This window comes from Equus quagga, chromosome 8 (genome assembly GCF_021613505.1).
Source record: "Equus quagga isolate Etosha38 chromosome 8, UCLA_HA_Equagga_1.0, whole genome shotgun sequence".
Taxonomy (NCBI): domain Eukaryota; kingdom Metazoa; phylum Chordata; class Mammalia; order Perissodactyla; family Equidae; genus Equus; species Equus quagga.
In genome coordinates, this window is record NC_060274.1 from 125,545,180 (window position 1) to 125,566,289 (window position 21,110).

Below are 21,110 nucleotides of genomic sequence, written 5' to 3' on the forward strand. Positions count from 1 at the left end.
GTCTTGGCCGGGGAGGGCCGCACTCCCACAATGCACCTTGTGTCAACACGGGGCTGGGGGCGTCTTCCAGGAGGCTCGGGGGCGCCCAGCAGACCCGGGCGCGGCCGGAGGGGTATCAGGCGGGGCCGGGGTGTTGAGGGGCGGCTGGCAGCCATGGCGGAGTCGGCGCCTGCTCGGGTAAGAGTCCTGCTGGCGCGGACTCGTGTCGCGTTCGGGATGGCGGAGCCCCTGGCCGGGGCGGGGCTTCGAGGTCCGGAGCCGGCGGGCTGGCCTCCCGGGGCGGCTGGCGCGGGCGAACAGCGACCTCCCTCGCGACCCCGGGGTTCTGCCGCCTCCTCTCTGCTCCAGCGCCGCGCGCCTTCTCCGGGAAACTTCTCGGAGGCTCGTGTCGTGTTCGTGGATTTGTGACCCTCCCCGCACGTTTTCTCCGTCCTGCCAAAAGAGAGCCCGTTTCCAGGCTGGAGAGGGACCGCGGGTTGGAAAGCCTGCGTCCCCTTCACGGCCCAGGGAGCTCACCCAGTGCCCCCGGACCCCAGGACTCGTTCCTTCTCCCGCGCTCTCCTGCTACAGACTTCTGTCCTCGGGTCGCAGCCACAGGCTGAAGTCAGGCTGGCTTCCTCTCCTTGGGGACAGGTGTTACTTCACGGTGTAGTTGCTGGGTTTTGTTTGTGAAGCTGTGCTATCTCTCTGCCTCTCCCCCTTCCTCAATCCTCCCCATTCAGAGAATGTCAAGACACAGAGCTTGGGGTGGGGAGAATCTTGGGCATGGAGTCAGGAAACTATTTCAGCCATAACTCAGCTCTCAGTTGTCCAGTTTAATGATTTTAGGCAGCTGTGTTCACTCTGGGCCTCCGTTTCCTTAGCTGTAAATCAAGAGTGTTGGACTAGTTGCTAGACGATCCGTTAAGGTTCCTGCCAGCTCTGACGTTATTCCAAAATAGTGGCTAATTTGATAATACAAGAGGATTTCCCTGGAAAGGGCAGATGGAATTTCATTGGCTTTTAGTGCAGCATTTCTTGGTCTAGAAACACTTTCAGAATCATGAGAGATCTTTGTGAGAATTGGGAGGTAAGGAGATCCTGTGATGAGAACTTTACCATGAGCAGGATGCACTGTATTTGATTATTGTAGGAAGAGGGTAAGAACTAAGAGGGGAAGGGTTGGAAAACTTAGTGTTTGCTTTCAAGGAAGTTTCAGTTGGATTGTGAAGACAAGACACTAATGTTTACAGTATTTTTGTCATCTGACTCCTCTAAGCCAAGGCGATCCAGTCAAAGACTTGGGTTTTTTTCAAGACCAAATTAGTACTCAAGTGGGGCAGGAGGACAAGTTACTAACTTTCAGAGTACTTCTTCCTGACTGGTCAGTGCAGCTACTTATGTGTCATCAACAGAGCTTATTAAAAGAAAGCCTAAAAAATCCACCCAAATTCCAAATTATGCTTTAAACAACTGTGGATCTGTCATTGTAGAAGGTATTTAAATCATCCTTGAGCATATTTCTGTTCTCAAGCATTCTCTCTTCAGATGAGGATTCTCTACCTCTCATTTGACAGTATGGCCTGACGAAAACAACTAAAAATGCTGGGGAAAGAACATAAACATATTTGAAATGTATGTTAGTGAAGAATACTTGGAGCCCAAAAACTAAGTAAAGGAGGGAACTCTTAAGAGGTAAGCAGAGTTCTGAAGCCAGCTTTGAGGGCATTTGCTAAACATTCATCTGTGGTGTTTATGACCTCAAGGGGCCTGCAAAATAGAAGGCAAAACTCAGGGCCAAAGACAGGCAGTCTAAGAAGCCTCCTACCTCTGTCCCATAAAGCTGAGACTTCAAAGGGCAACATTCAGGGTGGAAAGCTTACCCCCATGGGATTGCAGAGAAAATTATGTCAAACGTTGGTGCTGAGAGATGCATACAAGATGCCCTTTGAGCATTTATGGTGACCCTCAAGTGGCTTTATTGCCCGAATACTGTTGCCTGGATGGTCCGGGAAACATCAAGCCAAGAATTTAGTTTAAAGTAGTCTCCAGGTATCACAAAAACCCACAGATCTTCTCTGGAGGAGTCTATATTTAACTCAGACTTCAAATAATTCTTGTACATAAAATCCCAAGAAAAGTGAATTCACAATGAAAAATTGCCAAACAAGCAATGAAAGGTACAAGGAGAACCCAGTAAAAGTAACAGACAACAAAAATTAGACCTTCACAGATTTCAGATATTGAAATCCCAGAAGAAAAACATATTAAAATTCCAGAAGGAAAACACACATGCACAATCTGTACTAGAGGCCATATTTGATGAATAGCTAATGGCTGAGAATATTGTAGGACTGATACAAACACTAATACATAGAAACACAGTAGATCCTAATCAGGATAAACAAAAAGAAATCTCTACCTGGACACGTAGTAGTGAAAGTACAGAAAAACAAGACAGACAGAATTCTTAAGAGCAGCCAAAGAAAAAAGACATTGCCTCCAAATGAACTGTATGGAGTTCAGCTTCTCAACAACAACAATGGAAGCCAGACAACAATAGAATGATATCATCAATAGACTGAGAAAAAATAACTGTGATCCCAGATTTTCATATTCAGCAAAAGTATCTTTTGAAAACAAGGGTAAAATAAAGATATTTTCATACAAATTAAAACTGACAGTTTGCTACCAATATACTCTCATTAAAGGAAATTTTAAAGGATATACTTAAGGTAAAAAGAAAATTATCCCAAATGGAAAGCCTGAAAATGTAAGAAGGAATGATGATCCATGAAAATGGGTAAATCTAAACAAATATTGATTGAACAAAATAGTAATAATCTCTTGTGGGGTTAAAAACAAAGGCAGAATTAAAATACATGGCAGCATTGTAAAAGTTAGGAAGAGATGATCAGAATTCTGATGTTTAAATGTCTTTGTAAGTATGCTTCCTGTAATTTCTAGGATAGTCACTAAAAGACTAGAAATTGGCTGTGTAACTTACAAATTAAAAGAGGGAATACTAGAATAAGAAAAAATCATCTAAAAGAAGGCAAGAATGAAGATGAAAGATGGGATAAATAGCACCCCCATAAAAGGTAAAGGTAAATAAAAATAGATCAACAATGACAATAAACGTAAATGGACTAAATACTCTAGTTAAAAGGCAAAGATCATCAGGATGAGGAAAAATCCAACTATATGGTTTATAAGAGATACAACTAAAAGATAAAGCTATAAAAATGGTTGAATCTAGAAGGATATGAAAACTTCTACCAGGCTAATACTAATCAAAAGGAAATTCGCTGAACTATGTTAATATTGCTAGAGATAGAAGGCTACTACTACTTTTATAATGGCAAAACACTCAATTTACCAGCTTGATATGACGTTTCTATTATATGCACCTAATTATATCGCCTCAAAGTGCATAAAACAAAAATTGATAGAACGACAAGGAAAATTCACTATCCTAGTAGAAGATTTTACCACAACCTTAGTAGTTTATCAAGTAGAAAAAAAGTTAGTAAGGGTGTAGTGCATACAGTAGAACTTTCTGAGAGGATGGAAATATTCTCCCTGCACTGTTCAATATAATAGCCGTAAGGTACATGTGGCTATTGAGCACTTGAAATGTAGCTAGTATAACTGAGGAACTGAATTTTTAGTTTAATTTTAATTAATTCAAATTTAAACAGCCACATTTTGTATATTGGACAACACAAATATAGAGAATATGATTAATTATTTTATCCATATATCTGTCAATATATAATTTCAGTGTGTAGTGAAATTGATGAAGAAAAAAGAGAGAAGGTAAAAAAGTCCTGTTAGGAATGAACGGGTGTTCACGCATGTCTGGTGGTTGATGCTGACTGTAAACTGGGACTTTAGCAGGGCTGTTGGAAGGGACATCTCCATGTGCCTTGGGATTCCTGGGGTGAGTTCAGCCCTGCCTGCCTGTGATTTGTGCCACTAGACATAGAGTGGAGCAGAGACAGACTGTCCCTGCCAGACCCTTCTTTAATTGCAGATTCGTGAACAAAATACTTGTCTTAAGCTGCTAAATTTTGAGATTATTATACAGCAATTGACAATTGGAACAAGTACCTAGGGAATATGTTTAAGTATCAAAAGATATTAAAAATACCATAAAAAGGAGTGTTTACTATATGTATGGTTTGAAGCATTTTATTCTAATGATGTGACTTCTTAAATTTCTCTGTGGATTAGATGCAGCTCCAGACAGAATCTCTGAAGATACTTTTGTGAAACCTTTCAAGTTTGTAGAATATCAACATGCCAAAAATAGTCAAGATAGTCCTGTAAAACAAGGAGGTGGGACTTGCCTCACCAGATATCAATAATTATTAAAAAGCTGTGGTCATTAAGTCAGTAATATTGGTAAAGCAATAGAAAAATTGACCTGTAGAACAGAATAGAGATGCCCCAAGCAGACTGATGTGTATGAAAACTTGACGTATGACACAGATAGCATTATAAATCAGTGGGTAAATGATGGATTTTCCATGGTGTAGGGTTAGATCTGTTGATTTCGCATGTGAAAATTGAGCCTTGCGCTATACACAAATATCAATTCTAGTTGAGGTAAATACTTAAATGTGAAAGTCAAAATAAAGTATTTATTTATTTTTTTCCTGATTCTTCCCAAAGCCCCCCAGTACATAGTTGTATATTCTTAGTTGTGGGTCCTTCTAGTTGTGGCATGTGGGACGCCATCTCAGCATGGTTTGATGAGCAGTGCCATGTCTGCACCCAGGATTCGAACTGACGAAACACTGGGCCGCCTGCAGCGGAGTGCGCGAACTTAACCACTCGACCACAGGGCCGGCCCCTCAAAATAAAGTATTTAGAAGGCATTATTGCAGGATATAGATTTTTTTACACCTGATATGAAAGTTCAAACCATAAAAGAATTAATACTGGTAAAACTCAACTACATTGAAGTTAAGAACTTTTTGTCAAATGATAATAGAATAAAAGAAATGAGGCAGAAATAAGAAGGTATTTGCAACATATATAACTGATAAAGATTAGTATTCAGATTCTACAGAGAAATGTTATGAGGACAGTAAGGAAAAGTCAGATAACCCAAAAGATAAATGGATAAAAGACTTTAGCAGGTAGTTCTCTGAAGGGGAAATTTGAATGGCCAATAAAGATAAAAAAGATGCTTATCATTTGTTGGTAATCAAGGAAAGTCAGATGAAGACCATGATGAGGTATCATTTCAGATCTACTAGAGGGATAAAAATTTTAGTATCAAATGTTGATCAAGTTGTGGAACAGCCAGAATATGTATATACTTTTGACGGGAGTGAAATTGGTACAACTACTTTAGAAAACATTTGGTGTTATCGGCTTAAGTTTATGATGTGTATGTACACTATAAGCCAGCAATTCCCTTCCTGGGGCTATACCCCAGGGAAACTTGCTCATGTGTACTAGGAGCCACGTACAGTCTTGTTCATTGTAGCAGTGTTTATAATGACAAAGATGGGGAAACATCAATAGTGGAATGGAAAAATAAATTGTGGTACAGTTCACATGATGGAATATTACACAGCGGTGAAAATGAATGAATTACAGCCACCTGCAATTACAGGATATTCCCAGGAATTGTAGAAGAATGATTCCACTTATATAAAATCCTAAAACATGCAAAACTAAAGAACATGTTGTTTTGGAAACAAACATATGGTAAAAAACATGAAAAAATGCAATTAACAGTGAAAAATCAAATTCAGGATAGTAGCCACTTCAGAGAGTTGCACAAAGGACTGCAAAGGTGACATATAAGTATATATATCTGTGTGTATATATATGTGATACATATGTATTTTTTTAACTGAGTCGTGGTTACATGGAGATGTGTTGTCACTACATTATATATTTTATGAATTTTGTAAGTTTTTTTAACTATTCAATATTAAAAAGTCATCTTTTATCTTCAGAAGTCACTTTTTTTTGTGTGTGTGTGTGTGTGGAAGATTAGCCCTGAGCTAACATCTGCCACCAATCTCCTTCTTTTTTTGCCAAGGAAGACTAACCCTGAGCTAACGTCCGTGCCCATTTTTCTCTACTTTATATATGGGACGCCTGCCACAGTGTGGCTCGACAAGCCGTGGATCTGAACCACATAGGATCTGAACTGGCGAACCCTGGGCTGCCAAAGCAGAACATGTGAACTTAACCGCTGCGCCAGTGGCCGGCCCAAGAAAGTCATCTTATCTCAGAGTTGGAAGTGACCTTAAATATCATAGTCCAGCTTAATCAAGTATCACTTTAGAATGTTGTATAGGGGCCGGCCCCTTGGCGCAGCGGTTAAGATCACACGCTCTGCTTTGGTGGCCTGGCGTTCGCTGGCCCGGATCCCGGGCATGGACCTCTGCAGTGCTTATCAAGGCATGCTGTGGTAGGCATCCCACATATAAAATAGAGGAAGATGGGCACGGATGTTAGCTCGGCGCCAATGTTCCTTAGCAAAAAAAGAGGAGGATTGGCGGCAGATGTTGGCTCAGGGCTAATCTTCCTGAAAAAAAAAAAAGCAAACGTTGTTTAATTGTTTTGTGTTTACTCAAGCAGATTGTAGTTTCCTTAACAGCAGGGTCTGCATCTTGTACTTAGTGGTCATAAGTTATGGTCATAAGCCATAGCTGCAGGCCCACTATATGACATGTGATCTGACAATAGAATACAATATTCAAGAAGGACTGTCCCATAAAATCCAGAAATATGGTAATGTAAGTATCCTTTTTGTATTTCTCACTCCTTTTAGGAATACTGTTAAATATGGGATTTAAGGGAAAAAATTATGAAAGAATACAAGTTTATTGAAAAAGTCAAACAAGCAGTAGTTTACAATCAAAGATTTAAAACCCCTCGCTCTCATCCCCCCGAATGTAGCTCATGTTAACAATGTACTTTGGTGAATATCTTTCCAAACCTTTCTATGTGCTAAGGCAAACATATCCACATATATTTTCTCTTCTTTAGGAAAATGGGATCATAATAAATATATTTTCCTGAAAGTGAGATTTTTAACCTACTAATGTATGATGAACACTCTTCCAAACCACACATATGGATCTAACTCATTCTTTTCAACAGTTGTGTCCCATCACTTTGGTCGTGCCATAATTTAATTAGCTGTTCCCTTATTAATAGGTGTCTAGATTATTTCCAGGTTTTGGCTATTCCAAAGAATGTTACCAGTAATCATCTTCGTAGGTATGTCTTTAAATAATAATGCCATTCATTTTTGTAAGATAGATTCCCATAAGTGGGATTACTAGGTAAAAGGGTTCTTAATGACTTTTTTGAGATTTTTCTTCCCTAAAAGTTTGTAGTGTTTTTCATTCCTCCTAGGAGTGTTACGACAGTGCCAGTTTTACCAAATCATAGTCAGCTCTGAATATTGTTGCTTGTCCCTCTTTTTCATGTTTCTCAACCTGGTGGGTGAGAAGTGGTTTCACTTGGTTGTATTTGCATTCCTGATGGCTAATGTGGTTGCCTTTTCATTTGTTTATTGACCATGTGCATTTCCACTGTCACAAATTATTTGTAGTCTGCAGTTTTATATTGGGGTTATTTATCTTTTCTTTCTATTTTGTATTCCGTTTACAAATATTCTCTCCCTGTTTTTTAGACTTTGTTTATGACAGCTAACATTTTCTCCTCCCTTGACATTCTAAGTCCTGTTTACTGAGATACAATTTACATACAGTAGAATTCACTCTTTAGGCATACAGTTCAATGAGTTTTGACAAATGCGTAACCATCATATTGCCAAGATATGGAATATTTCCATCATCCCAGAAAGCGCCCTTTTGTAATGTCTCCCTCCCTTCCCCCCAGCACCTGGCAGCCATGGATCTGATTTCTGTCCTTGTAGTTTTGCCTTTTCCTGAATGACATGTAAATGGAATACAGTATTTAGCGTTTTGTGGTCTGGCTTTTCACTTAGGTTTTGAGATTCATCCCTGTTGTTACGTGTGTTAATGGTTTGTTCCTTTTTCTTGCTGAGTGGTATTCTGTCATATGGGGGATCAGTTTCCTAGGGCTGCTCTAACAAAGTCCCACGAACTGGACAGCTTACACAACAGAAATGTATTGTCTCAGTTCTGGAAGCTGGCAGTCTGAGATCAGGGTGTCCACAGGGTTCGTTCCTTATGAAGGCCGTGAGGGACACCGTTCCGGTCCTCTCTTGTAGCTGCTGGTGGCCCCAGGCATTTTTTTGACTTTGGCGGCACAACTCCAACCTCTGCCTCCATCTTCACATGGTTATCTTCTCCCTATGTGTGTCTTCCCATGATCTTTCCTCTGTGCTTGTGTCTCTGTGTCCAGATTTCCCCTATTTTATAAGGACATCAAATCATGCTGGATTAAGATCCACCCTAATGCCCTTGTTTAACTTGATTACTTCTGTAAGGACTATCTTCAGGACATCAGAGTGCACTGCCTCTGCTGCCACCGCCATGAACAGCGTAGGGGAGGTTTGCATGGACTTGAAGCACAAGTGTGACCAGTGCTTCAATCGCTGGTTGGCGAGAAGTTCCTCAAGGTGGACGGCTCTGGGGACCCGTGCACCAACCTCTTCAAGTGCTACCAGCAGTGTGTTCAGAAAGCAATAAAAGAGAAGGAGATTCCCATTGGAGGACTGGAGTTCATGGGACGTGGCAAAGAAAAGCCTGAAAGCTCTTCTTGACCTTGATGTCTCCTTGAAAGTGGGCTCCTCAAGTCAAGAAATTGAGGACTCTGGATTTGGTCACTTAAGGCTGTGAAGATAGCCATTGATTTGATGAGTTTAGGAGGGAGGAGTTTCCTTTCCTCCACTGTTTTCCTCTTACTTGTGAAAGATGAACCATGTCTCTGCTGTGAGATGATTTCCCACTTGCTCTGGCACCTTGCAGAAACTCACTGTGCTAAAACGGAATGGTTTCTTGAGATTATGGTTGCAGTCCTTGATCTGGCTTTAAATATACCTTGTATGTAAATAGTGATAAACTTGTCAGGATGGTCAGGGTTGCCTGACCTCTTGAGTTATGCTGCAAAGGACGTTTGGCACACTGTACTGGAGTCATTGTTCATAAAAGCAATTGGCTAGGATTTCTTCTCTCAGGGAGCTAATGCTCTGCAAAGGGATCCCAGTACAACGGTTTCAATCAGTGCTTGAGAGCACAGTTTTATTTTTATATAGTAACTTAACTGTTAAGATTGCTGGTGGACTGAGCTAGCCAAGAAGAGGACAGATTTTAAGTGTTAGATCTCAGATTCTGACGTGAAAGCTTCAAGAATGTTGCAGTGAACACCATTTCAGAGCTCATAGTGGAGAATCAGGAATTAAGATCCTTGGATTAACTATGGAGGAAGATCCTAAATTATAAAGATTTGCTGTTGCCAGCTTTCAACTCAAGCCAATGAATTAAGTCAACCTGTATATCATAAAAACGCCAAGATGCTGCAGCTAGTTAAATGGGAGATGAGTTTGATTTGCCTTGTGTGCCCACCCTGCCGGGTAGTGTCTGTAATCGTGAAAATGGAATAAATTGTAACATTTAGTTTCTATAAAAAAAAAAAAGGGCTATCTTCAGATAAGATCACTTTCTGAAGTCCTGGGGGTTAGGACTTCAACATATTTTGGGGGGAGACATAAGTCAACCCACAACATACAGATGAACCACAGATGGTTTGTCCATTTACCAAGTGATGGACATTTGAATTGTTTCCATCATGTTAGATAATTCAAAACAGAGGAGAAGTAGAAACTGGGTTTTAACTACTCTTTTCAGCCTTTTACTGTGTGGAAGAGGAAGACATTATTCTTCTGCTCGGATCCTGGCCCACCTTCCTGTTTGGAAAAAGTTAGCAAGCAACAAAATGCTGGGCCACAGCGAAGAAAGAGGAGACTCCGAAAAGCTAAAGACTTCGAGACTTAAAAGCAGAACATGTGATGAAATGAATTTATCTAATGATCTAATGTTTTGTTTCATTTGCATTTATCCTTTACGTTAAACTTTTCTTTAGATCTTTTTTAGGGGAGATATTTAAGCTTTTGACCCATGTGTTTGATGATGGACTGAGAGGGCTGGTTAACTGGAGTAGGTCATAGCTAAGCTTAAGTGCTCAGTTCTGTGCTCATCAGTTTCCTTTTGTCCCGTTCTCCAGACCGTAAGCCTGGCCCAACAGTTCTTCCAGAGACATTTCCTCTCAGTGTCTTGGTCTCAATGTCCTCATTGTGGTTAGAGAAACGGCCTTGAATGAAGTATGTGCCATATAAAATAATACGAAGCTTTGAGTGGGTTAGGGCTGAAATGAACCGGCAGTGGGCAATGTGGGCAAGAGCGCAGCTTCGAGAAGACTGCCCAAGGGTTGGTTTTAGTAATTTTGAGCTTCATCCTCAGTAATTTTCCTACTATCAGGGACAGACCATAAAAATGAGAAGTAAAAAGAAAATGTCAGTAGATTTAGTCATATTGTTTCATAAATGCTTATTAAGGATTTAGTAAATGTTATCGACTGTACTAGCTGCTAGGGTGCAAGGATGAATGAATTGTCTTGTAGGTCCTGCTAAGGAATTTTGTCTTTATTGTAGGAAGCCATTGAAAGGTTTTCAGTGAGGGTGACATGATCAACTATGAAGTGTGGCAGGAAGGTGGAGTCAAGAGTGGATGTAAATTAAGTCATTTATTGCAGCAAAACGTTACAAATAGTCCAGAATATCAAATACAAAGAAATAGGTTTGAAAAATGAATACTGACACAGGAGAGTTTCAGATCATATGCTAAGTGTGAAACGTAGGTAACAAAACATCACGTACAATAGGATTTCAATTTTGTTGAAGAAGAAATAAGTTAAAAGATGAAAAAACTTATAGAAAATACACCAAAATTCTAGCAGCGTATTTCTGGATGGTGGTATTTTATATAACTTTTTCTTTCTGCTTGTCAGTATTTTCTTAATAGAATGTACGTGTATAATTTGCACTATCAGGAAATAAAAGAACATGCTTTTTTTTAAAAAAAAAAAAAAAGTAGAAACTAGGTACTCTTTGTGCTCCTGGATGTACGTGGGCATTATTTTCTTTACGTGCTGTTTGGAAGTGACACTGACTGGCTGACCCCGTGTCTGATTCTTCAGCACAGGAGGAAGCGCCGCTCCACACCTTTGACTTCTTCCACGCTGTCCCCACAAGCAACAGAGAAAAGCTCCTATTTGCAAACCACGGAGATCTCACTCTGGACAGTGGTGGCTGCCATTCAGGCCGTGGAGAAGAAGATGGAGTCACAGGCCGCCCGGCTACAGAGCCTGGAGGGACGAACAGGGACAGCTGAGAAGAAGCTGGCCGACTGCGAGAAGACGGCCTTGGAGTTGGGGAACCAGCTGGAGGGCAAGTGGGCCGTGCTGGGGACCCTGCTGCAGGAGTACGGGCTGCTGCAGAGGCGGCTGGAGAACATGGAAAACCTGCTGAGGAACAGGAACTTCTGGGTCCTGCGGCTGCCCCCGGGCAGCAAGGGGGAGGCCCCCAAGGTAGTCCCGCTGAGGATTAAGTTAGACGAGACAGGGAGCCCAGGCTGTTGTTATCTAAGATTCTAAATTGCTGGCTTTTCCTTCCTGGCTGTGATTGGAGGGACTCATTGTGTGACATTTGTGATTTCAGGTGTCCAGGTCACTTGAAAATGATGGAGTCTGTTTTTCAGAGCAGGAGTGGGAGAATCTGGAGGACTGGCAGAAGGAGCTTTACCGGAATGTGATGAAGAGCAACTATGAGACTCTGGTCTCTCTGAGTAAGCAGCAGTTTTCCTCCTACAATGCTCTCTCAGACATCCTCCAGTTCCTGCCAGGAGCTGCGACCCAGACTGCACCTGAGGTTGTGGTTGGCCTTGGATCCCCTGTTGGCTTGTGCTGGGCTGAGACACAGGAGTTTCTTTTGGAACCTGTGGAAAAGTCTCACTGTTGTGCATTTTGTATTTCTTCTGTGTGGTCACATAGTCAGTTCTTGATATTTACTAGTAGATAAGATGCCATCACATGCATTATGGTGTATATTGCTAGGGTTCCTCATGCTGTTTTTAATACTTAAGACTGTTTGACAAGAAATCCTTTACCTGGGATGAGGCATGCAGCACAGGCTAACCAAAAAGCTTTCCCTGGCATTTGGCTGGAATTACAGCCAGTCATTGTCGTCTCAGTGTTTATTTTGTGATGATTAGAAGTGCTGCTTAATAGACAGCATCTTTATATGTAAAGTATTAGCTATTACATAATAAATGCATTTTGTTTGGTAGCCAAAATCTGTTAAAACATAGGTTCATGGAATTGTGTCCAGGAGGCCAGTGTACTGGAGCCGGGGCGGGGTGGGCAGTAGCAGATGGGTGTGAGAGGTGACCATGTGCCCTTGGCAGGGTCACGTGCTCTGCGAGTGGCTGTCTCCTTGTCTGCTGCTGCAGGGCTAACGGTGCGCCTCATTGCAGAGCTTTAGCATGGAGGAAATTGGATACCCTGAAAGGAAGCGACACTGAAACCACATACACGTGAGGAAGTGGTGGTGCTGAGAAGGGTAGTGGGCTCTGGAGCCTGACTGCCTGAGCCACAAATGGCTAATGAAGGCACATCAAAGGCAGCAGCTTGCTGACTGGATCATTTGAATTGGCCATAATTTTCTGATTGTCCCAAACTGCTAGGGGAAAGTGACAGGTAGCTTTGAATCTTTTGAAGTTTTGATATCAACTCCCTGACATGGGTCACCCTGTTCATTGGCAACTGACCAGTGTGCAGTGAGCTCTCTGCTGGGCTTATGCTGTGCTCTTTCCAACCCAGAGGTCCTTGGCCAGCCAGAAGAAGAAGTGGAGTTGGGGACAGAGATGCTGGGTGACTTGGAGGAGGAAGGCCCTGGTGGTGTCCACCAAGGTGAGTGGCTCCAGAATATTCCATGCCTCTGCTCCCTGCAGCTATAGTCATCTTTCCCACTGCTAAACTGCCCAGCACTGATTATCAGTAACCTCATCTGGCATTTACTTATCCTAGACTTCTTTATGATTATCGTTACTTCACCTCTTTCATGTGTGTCTTCACTCCTTCCCACTGTGTGGAGTCCTTAAGGTTCCTCACTGTATCATACTCCTTCATGCCCCACACGGTAGAGTACATAATAGGCTTTAGTCAAAACTTGCTGGAGAGTAAGAACAGGGTTGGTCAGATCTTCAGGAGTGAAGCTGGCTGGGGAGAGGCAGGAGAAGCATTTGTAAGCCAGGTAATTGGGAGAATTTGCAGAAAGAACAGAGCTGGATACACGAATTTTTAAGGTATAGGTTTAGTTTGTTTTTTTAAAAAAATCATTCACATTTATTATTTTAACACTCTTAAATTAGTGTAGTTGCAGTATATTTTGCCATTTTTCACAGGGATTGAATATAAATGTGGACAAGCTTGTAGAACTATCATTTATAACATTGTTCTATAAACATAATATGTTTATAACATAACATGGTTCTATAAACATAATATGTTCAGATTTCCAACTAGCGTGTCTCTACCTGAGTACAGGTTTAGTTTTCAGGTCTTAGAATCCTGTCGGTCTCATCCGCCTCCAAATTGTCCTAATTCCCTTGATGTTGGGATGCTTTGAATTTGAAACAAATTCACACGTTTGTTTAGCTCCAAAGAAACTGAATGTGATCTTTCTGTTGGTTTTCTTTCTCTTGGCAGCAGAAGGGATTATGATCAAGCAGGAGGTACAGTACACTCAGGAAGGCTCTGTGGATCTTCCCGGAGAGTTCTCGGGCATTGCTGAAGAGCAGGCTTTCCTGAGCCCGGAGCAGGCTGAGCTCTGGGATGGTCAGGGCAGTTCTGTCCTCTTGGAATTAGGTCCTGGGAACACTAATCTAGAGGAGCCCATTGGGGGCAGTAGAGACCCTAGCAGTGGCAGAACTCTGGGCTGCCCCCAGAAGCAGAAGTCTAATGGGCAGGTGCAACTGGGTCAGGAATGTGGGCAGGGCTTGAAGCTGGAAAGGGACACTTCTGGCCCCTATGAATGTTCTGAGTGCGAGATCGGCTTCCGCTGTAAGCAGCAGCTGGCCACACATCTGCAGACCCACTCAGGGTGGGAGTCTTACTCAGCCTCAGAGCCGGAGGAGAGCTTTAGGCCCAGGCCACGGCTTAAGCCCCAGTCCAGGAAGGCAAAGCTGCATCAGTGTGCCGTGTGCATGAGGAGCTTCAGCTGCAGGGTGAGCCTAGTGACCCACCAGCGCTGCCACTTGCAGGAGGGACCCAGTGGTGGCCATCGTGTCCAGGAGAGGTTCTCGCCCAACAGCCTGGTTGCCCTTCCTGGCCACATCCCTTGGAGGAAAAGCCGGAGTTCCCTCATCTGTGGTTACTGTGGCAAGAGCTTCAGCCACCCGTCTGACCTGGTGCGGCACCAGCGCATCCACACAGGCGAGAGGCCCTACAGCTGCACCGAGTGCGAGAAGAGCTTTGTCCAGAAGCAGCACCTCCTGCAGCACCAGAAGATCCACCAGCGGGAGCGGGGCGGGCTGGCCCCAGAGCCTGGAGGGGCCAGTGGCCTGCTTTAAGGGTGCCAGCCCCTTACCCGTCCAGGGGCGGAGGGGGCTGGCATTGGTCCCCCTGAAGAGACACTGTGCAGAGTCAGGGCCTGACTTCTTCCTGGGAGGAGTCACTTTGATTTGCCTTCTCGTGACCAAGCACCGAGCCCAAAGGCTCCTTAAAACCATGTGGAAGAGGAAGAGTCTGGGCCAGGCGTCTCCCTGCTGTCTTTACCCTGCTGCTGTTTGCTGTCTCTTTGGCACCTTCATGTGTCTGATTTTCCGTCTGTGCTGGGTCTCCTGGGCTGTAGTTGGCTCTCTGACCCCACTGGGACTGGTGGCTAGTTCCACGCATTTCTGAATGTCCCAGCATTTCAGGTCTTCCCACGAGGTTGAGTCGGCCAAAGGAATGAGCAGGTGTGTGGAAGAGTTCTGGGAAGCATAACCCTCTATTTCTCTTCTTTTGTAGTCTCTTTGTTAATGACAAGTAGAAGAAATAATTTAAATGAACTGCTTATCCTGCTCTGAAGAACCTTTTTTGGAATTAGATTTTAGTTGATTTAAAAAAAAATACAGTCCGACACTTGGTTTTTAATTTTCAAGAGTTGTAGAAGTTGTTCCTAACATGGGGACAGGGCCTACCCTCTAGGAGGGAATCGTTTACGGGGCTCTTTTAGCCCACCCACACTTAGTTAGGCCAGAGATCAGGGGCATAGTCCTGGGGTGCCCCTTGTGGGGGTCCAGAGGGGGCCGACTGAATCAGAAGGGCCGAGAGGAGGAGAGGAATTGAGCTAGACCCAAAGCCTCTGCTGAGGATGTGGAGCCTCGTAAAGAAGCTGAGAGGACGGAGCTGCTTCCGGGAGTTCAGGGTTCTCACCACAGCCCTCTCCGTCTGCATCCCTGCCCTGGCAGTGCTTCTGCAGCCTCCCAGGGTAGAAGACGACTTTGTCACTTAGGGTCGCTTAGCTTATACCAGTGGTTATTTGAGTTTGTCCCTACTGCACCCGTTGTTTCTTGAGGTGGTTCAGATTACACGCTTTCCAAATTAGTTCTGGGACTGACTGTTCTGGAGATGATGGAGAAAAAGCACACAGGTGCTTGTCTGTCTGTCAGTGTTGAATACCTACCCCACTCTTGTTTGGGGAGATGGGAGTGGGCTCCCGAGTCCTGTGTGAGTGTCCCCTTTGCTGATTTGCAGTTGCCTAAAATAAAACTTGCTGTTAGCAAAAATAAAAAAGTGCTCATGTTGGTTTTTCTCCATTTGTCAGGAATACCCTGCTGGGGCCAAGGTGGAGGAGGTGCCTGATGTGGAGCAGTGACAGCCTGACCTGCATTCTTAAGCCTAGGACAGATGAGAAGAGGGCGTGTATGGGAAGATTCATGGGACCCTCTTTGTGGTGCTCGAGGGCTGCAGGCAGTCTGGGTGTCGGTTGGTGGAAGGTGGGAGGTAGAGAGGGCCGGTAAAATATGGTGGGTGCACCCGGAAGTACTGGGTAGCGTTAGGAATATTGGCTTAGATGTGCGTGTGGCCACGTGGGTCAGTCTTGAACGTACAAAGCTGAGTGGGAAATGTAAGAAATTGGATGATATCTATAACAATACCATTTATGTAAATTTAAAATGCACGTACACGAAACAAAACAATTTGTAGGGACACAGAAACCAAAAGATACACATTAAAGGCATTACAATTGCCCATGGGAAGAGTCAGTGGGATATGAGGATAAAAAGGAACAAATTAAATAAATAAATAGATAAAAATAAACTCAGGTCGATGTAAGGCATGGGATTGTCTTGTTCCAGAAATTGAACATGGAGGGAAGTTGTCATAAGCAGATGCTGTGCGAGGCACTCAACCTCGTTACATGCAGGAAACCAGCTGCTTTCCTAAATTCCTTCTACAATCTCCTTCTGCCCCCAAGCCTTTGCCTTATAGATACCTCTGCAAGGCGCTGTTTTAAATTCTTTACATAAAAACAAACGTACTCCTCACATGACCCTATGTGGTAGTACCATCATTACCCCATTTTGCATGAGTTGTGGAAGAGACCTGAGAAGTGAAGTAATAGGCAGAGGTGGCCATAAACCTAGATCAGTCTTGCTTCAGAGCCCACACACTTGACCATGGGTGCTGTTGCTTCTGGTTGACCACCATTAAGTACCTCGTGTCCTGGCTGGATTCTAAGTCCTTGTTACCCAAAGTGTGGTCTCTGCACCAGCAGCATCAGCATCCCCTGGGAGCTTGGTAGAAATGCAGTCTCTGAGACCCACTGAATCAGAATCTGCATTTTAACAAAACCTTGGTCATCCTTTGCACACAGAGGCACTGTTTTAAGTGATAGGCAAAATCAGCCTCTTGCCTGTTTCACCTGTCCACTGAAAGCCTGCTCTGCCAGGCACTGAGAAGAAAATAGGAAATGGAACTGTGTGAAGGACAGGGACGATCAAGTGAGGTTTAAATCAACACCTAGGGAAGAATTAAATGCCAAACATTAGTGACTCTAAGCTGCCCTATCTCCTTCCTTTTCCTACAGGTGAGGTTCCAGTCATTACCTACCTGACTCCTGAATAACCTACCTGGTCTCCTAGCCCTAGTCACATCCTTTTTGCTGCCAGAGTTCTTGTCCTGGAACACAAATTGGACATGGGCTTTCCTCAAAGCCTTGCAATACATTCAGCTGGCTGCTGATGAAGAGCAAGCTTTCAGTGTAGAACTCAAGACTTCAACAACCTAACCTACTCTGTTCCTTCACCTTTCACTCTTTCTAAATTATCTATGCTGCTGCCACATTGGGCTTCCTGTCACGTAGTGAACAGGCTGTTCTCTCCCACCTTCACGTTGAGCTCGTGCTTCCGCTTTCCCACGAATGCCCTTTGTGACCCACATACTGTGTTTCACTGCTGGGTTTATGTGCCCCTTCTTCGAAAGCTTCGCTCGTCCATTTCTTTCATTCAACAAACACGTATTGAGCACCTGTTATCCAGGCACTCTTTTAAATACTTGGGGTACGTCAGCGTAAAAAACAGACATCTTTGCTCTAGTTGAGTTTATGTTCTACCAAAAGCAGTTTTCTTCCCATCCTGCACATTTGCACAGCCCTTTCCTAGCCTAGCACAATATTCCATTCTGGCTAGAGTTTGTTCAGTCCCCAATATCCGAGCAGCATCCATCTGTGAAGTCTACAGAGGGATACCAGGTGAAATCAGCTTGCTCTTGAGCTTACAGGCTGTTAAGGGAATCTAATACAAATTGGAAAATTATATATCTCAGAGAACAATTACATTTAGTTGTAGGACATTGGGGATGGCTTTAGGAGAGATGACTTTTGAACTGGACCTTTAAGGATGCAAAGAAGGACATTCTAAATGGAGTGACATAACCAAAATAGAAGACATTATGGGCCTATACAAATACCGATTCATTTGATTTGGCTGGAGGGTCGGGTGTGAGAAGGGGAGTAATGGAGGATGTGGCTGGAAAGAGGTTGGGGCCAGACCAAGCAGTTGGGATTTTATTGAGTTAGTAATGGGAAGTTGAGAGTTTTGAGCAAGAGGGCAACCTGATTGTAGTTGTGATTTGGGAATATTAACCTGATAAGAGTTATATCATGCTTTTTTGGTGGGGAGGAGGTGGGGGGATATGTTGGGAGGTTTCGAGTGAGACCAACAAGAGCCCATGAGGACCTGATCAGCTGCAGTGGGACGAGAGCGAGTGACAGAGATGGACAAGATCGCCAAGGCAGAGTCGACAGCATGTGATGCCTTTTGAAGGCAGGGACTATGCGTTAATCTTATCCAGACAGCTGCAGGCACAGGGGCTTCACACATAGGTGCTCGCCACATGTTTGTTGAATGAACAGGTATAATAGGTATTCACAGAATAGGAAACTCAGTGTTTGAACTCTGGAAGGCTTCAGGGAGGAAGGGGTACTTGGTTGTACTTCTGGTCTCTCTTTACCAACACTTCCCCTCCTAATGCTTTATAATTCTGGGTGGGTCCACTTCCTAATTTAATTTAAAATTAAATGCCTGGATTGTAGAGTAAGGGTGGGGGCACATGAATTCTTTCTCTGAGCTGCCCCTATCCCTTGGCTGAGGATGTCGTGGGGATAACGAGCACTTGAATATCTTGACCCCACTTTGAGTGACCCCAGGTGTTGTTTTAGTGGCCCTCAACCTCTGATGACCCCACCTTCTGCTGCAGAGGCTGCTGACAGGCTGTTTCAGTGACCTGCACTTGGCAGGGTCAGCCCTATTCCTCCAGGGTCTGTGCCTCCACTTTGGAAATCCAGTGTTGTCAGTTCACTCAGAAGTAGTCAGGCCCCGGAGATCTGATCCAAAAAAAGAGCAAACTCACAAGAGACAGATTAATAATTAAGGATGCGGGTAATTTTAATTGATATTAGAACAACACCTGGCCTGATACCCAGGCTGGCCTGCTCAGCAAACCACATTAGGGCGTAAGGTGGTTGTGCTTTTTGTTCGATATATTCATAAAATCAGAGCATGGGAACGGGAGGCAGCTGTGGGAGCTCGATAAACAGGGCCTTCCTTCTCACAGTGAGATGCCAGGCCAGTAGAATCAGCATCAGCTGGCAACTAGTTAGAAATGCAAATTCTGGTCACCCCCACCCCCTCCAGCCTCAGACCTGGAAGCTGGAGACTGGCGTCCAGCAATCTGTATTTTAACGAGCACTCCAGGTGCACAGGTGGACATTAAAGTTTGAGTACCACTGACACAGAAACTTTTTTCTAAAAAACTAACACCAGCTGTCAAAAATTAGAGCAGTGTTCACTGAACAGAGCTTGTTAAATACTAACGTTTTCTTCCTCTGCAATCCATTTTCCAGACGCTTTCTGCTTGCATTGGGCATTAACTCTTATTTTATAAGATCGCCATTTACCAGTACTTTATAATCCTGAATATATTGGCCTGACTGACCCCTGATGAGGTCCTAGGGGTGCTCTTAATGTCTTCAGCACACGTTTGCAAATTGTCTGTCAGGTTGGGTTACTGCAACAAGGACGTCCACAAGGAAGAATGCCATACATTGATTTGATTTCTTCTTACCTTAAAGTAACACTTCCTAAACCAGCCACAAATTCTAGGGGTGCACCTTACTTGGAGAAAGTATCAGTGTCTTTATGTTTACTATGTTAATTGACCATACTTTTGCTTGGATCAAACATATGGGCAAATAATTTCCTCCCCTCCCACTTCACCCCCACCCCCAAAAAAGAGAAAATACTTGAAACAAAACACACACAGGAAGCAACAAAACTGCAGAGTAATTTCTAGTGGGAAGAGTTTGCAGGCTTATTGGACAAACTATAAAATGAATGGGAAGTGCAGAAAAGCTAGAAAATAAAACTGCATACAATATATTTTGCTTTATATTCAGTGATTAACTCTGGTTTTCCAGAGTCAGGCTCTTGGGTTACAGCTGAGGCAAATGGGTCTCAGATTGAGCGGTTTATTCAAGATGCCTCCGGGCCTGAATCAGTGATGGGTTTACTCTTGCTGCAAACCCAGCCTGGAGCCAAAGCTACAGAGGATCTGCGGTTGGCTGACGGGCCGCTGAAGACTGGGTGTGGCAAAGAGAGCTTCAGAGGGCTCTGCAAAGGGTGCCTGAGCAGGGTGTCTGCTCGGGAGGTAGGCCCCAGGAAGGAGGAGACCCAGGACCCCACAGACGGTTGCGAGAGGGAGGGCTCTTTTTTAATGAAATTTTTCCCGAGGTCTTTCTATTAATTCTGGAAAACTGAAAAGAGTTTCGAAACCTTTATCTGTCCTCTCCCACCCCCTGGCTTTTCCCGGGCATAATGTATACCCAGCTCACAGTCACTTTAGGTCCACCGGAGGTGTTAAAACGGTAAATCTAAACACACTTGCGATTACCCGGCCCTGACTGCCCTTCTTCCCCGATACACGCGGAAACTCCCGACGTTTCGAAATTTCCTGCGCGTTTTCTTCCTTAGCTCCTTGGCCCCATTTCCCCAAGTGGGACGCGGGGGTCCCTCAGCCCCAGCATCCTGGAGAGGGGTAGGGGCCTGGGCTGGGCCTCCAAGCTGCCCCCGCTTGTGGCCCGCGCCCGCCCGGCGCCTGCCCGAGGGTCGCCTCTGCCCTACGGGAGCCCGGCTGGGGGGGCTGGCGGCGCGTCCGCCCCCGGCGTCGACTCCCGCGGCCCAGGCGAGGGCGGGCGGCCGGCCTCCCCCGGGGACCCCGCGGCCGCCAGGGCGGGCAGGCGGGCGTGGCGGGCCGCGGGCCGCGGGCGTGCGGTCCTTCGGGCTGCAGGGGGCGCTGTGCGCGCCCTCGGGCCCGGCCGCGAGCGCAGCTCTTGTTTAAAGGGCCGGCGGGGCACGTGGCTCGGACGCAGCTCGCGGCCGCCCGGCAGGAGCTCCGAGGCTGGGCGGCTCCGCTCCGCCTCTGCCGCCGCGCCGCGCCGCGCCAGGCCCGACAGGCCGGCCCGAGGAGAGCAGCGGGAGGGACGCGGGCAGCCATGGCCGAAGCGGCGCGCGCCCCGGTAAGCGCCCCGGCGCGGACGCCCGGACGCCCAGACGGGCCGGGCC

The 21,110-nt window shown here is 44.8% G+C and overlaps 2 protein-coding genes across 3 annotated transcripts in view; both read left to right on the top strand.

Annotated features, from left to right (window-relative positions):
* The first annotated feature begins 65 nt into the window (after nucleotides 1-65).
* ZNF212 (zinc finger protein 212) lies at nucleotides 66-17,959 on the top strand. 2 transcript variants are annotated; one of them, XR_006889766.1, is made up of 6 exons: nucleotides 66-177; nucleotides 11,143-11,532; nucleotides 11,663-11,789; nucleotides 12,823-12,912; nucleotides 13,711-14,960; nucleotides 15,812-17,959. XR_006889766.1 is itself a non-coding variant. In XM_046669667.1 (5 exons), the coding sequence occupies exons 1-5, from the start codon at nucleotides 154-156 to the stop codon at nucleotides 14,571-14,573; spliced, it is 1,494 nt and encodes a 497-aa protein (XP_046525623.1). In that variant the 5' UTR covers nucleotides 66-153; the 3' UTR covers nucleotides 14,574-15,791. The 2 variants fall into 2 exon arrangements, 1 of the variants encoding a protein (XP_046525623.1); XM_046669667.1 differs by lacking the exon at nucleotides 15,812-17,959 and having other exon boundaries at nucleotides 13,711-15,791.
* Nucleotides 17,960-20,912: 2,953 nt separating this feature from the next.
* The window catches only part of ZNF783 (zinc finger protein 783), a 22,068-nt gene continuing 21,870 nt past the window's right edge, over nucleotides 20,913-21,110 (top strand). Inside the window, exon 1 of the mRNA XM_046669666.1 lies at nucleotides 20,913-21,064. Within this exon, the coding sequence (XP_046525622.1) occupies nucleotides 21,041-21,064 (24 nt within the window). The 5' untranslated portion in view covers nucleotides 20,913-21,040. The remainder of the gene's footprint in view (nucleotides 21,065-21,110) is intronic.

What these genes read in the sequence shown, in the direction of transcription:
- ZNF212 (XM_046669667.1), top strand. Translation starts at nt 154, where the DNA reads ATGGCGGAGTCGGCGCCTGCTCGG. An exon ending in GCAAGGGGGAGGCCCCCAAG is followed by an intron (nt 11,533 to 11,662) that starts GTAGTCCCGCTG and finishes TTGTGATTTCAG; the next exon opens with GTGTCCAGGTCACTTGAAAA. An exon ending in CCCTGGTGGTGTCCACCAAG is followed by an intron (nt 12,913 to 13,710) that starts GTGAGTGGCTCC and finishes TTCTCTTGGCAG; the next exon opens with CAGAAGGGATTATGATCAAG.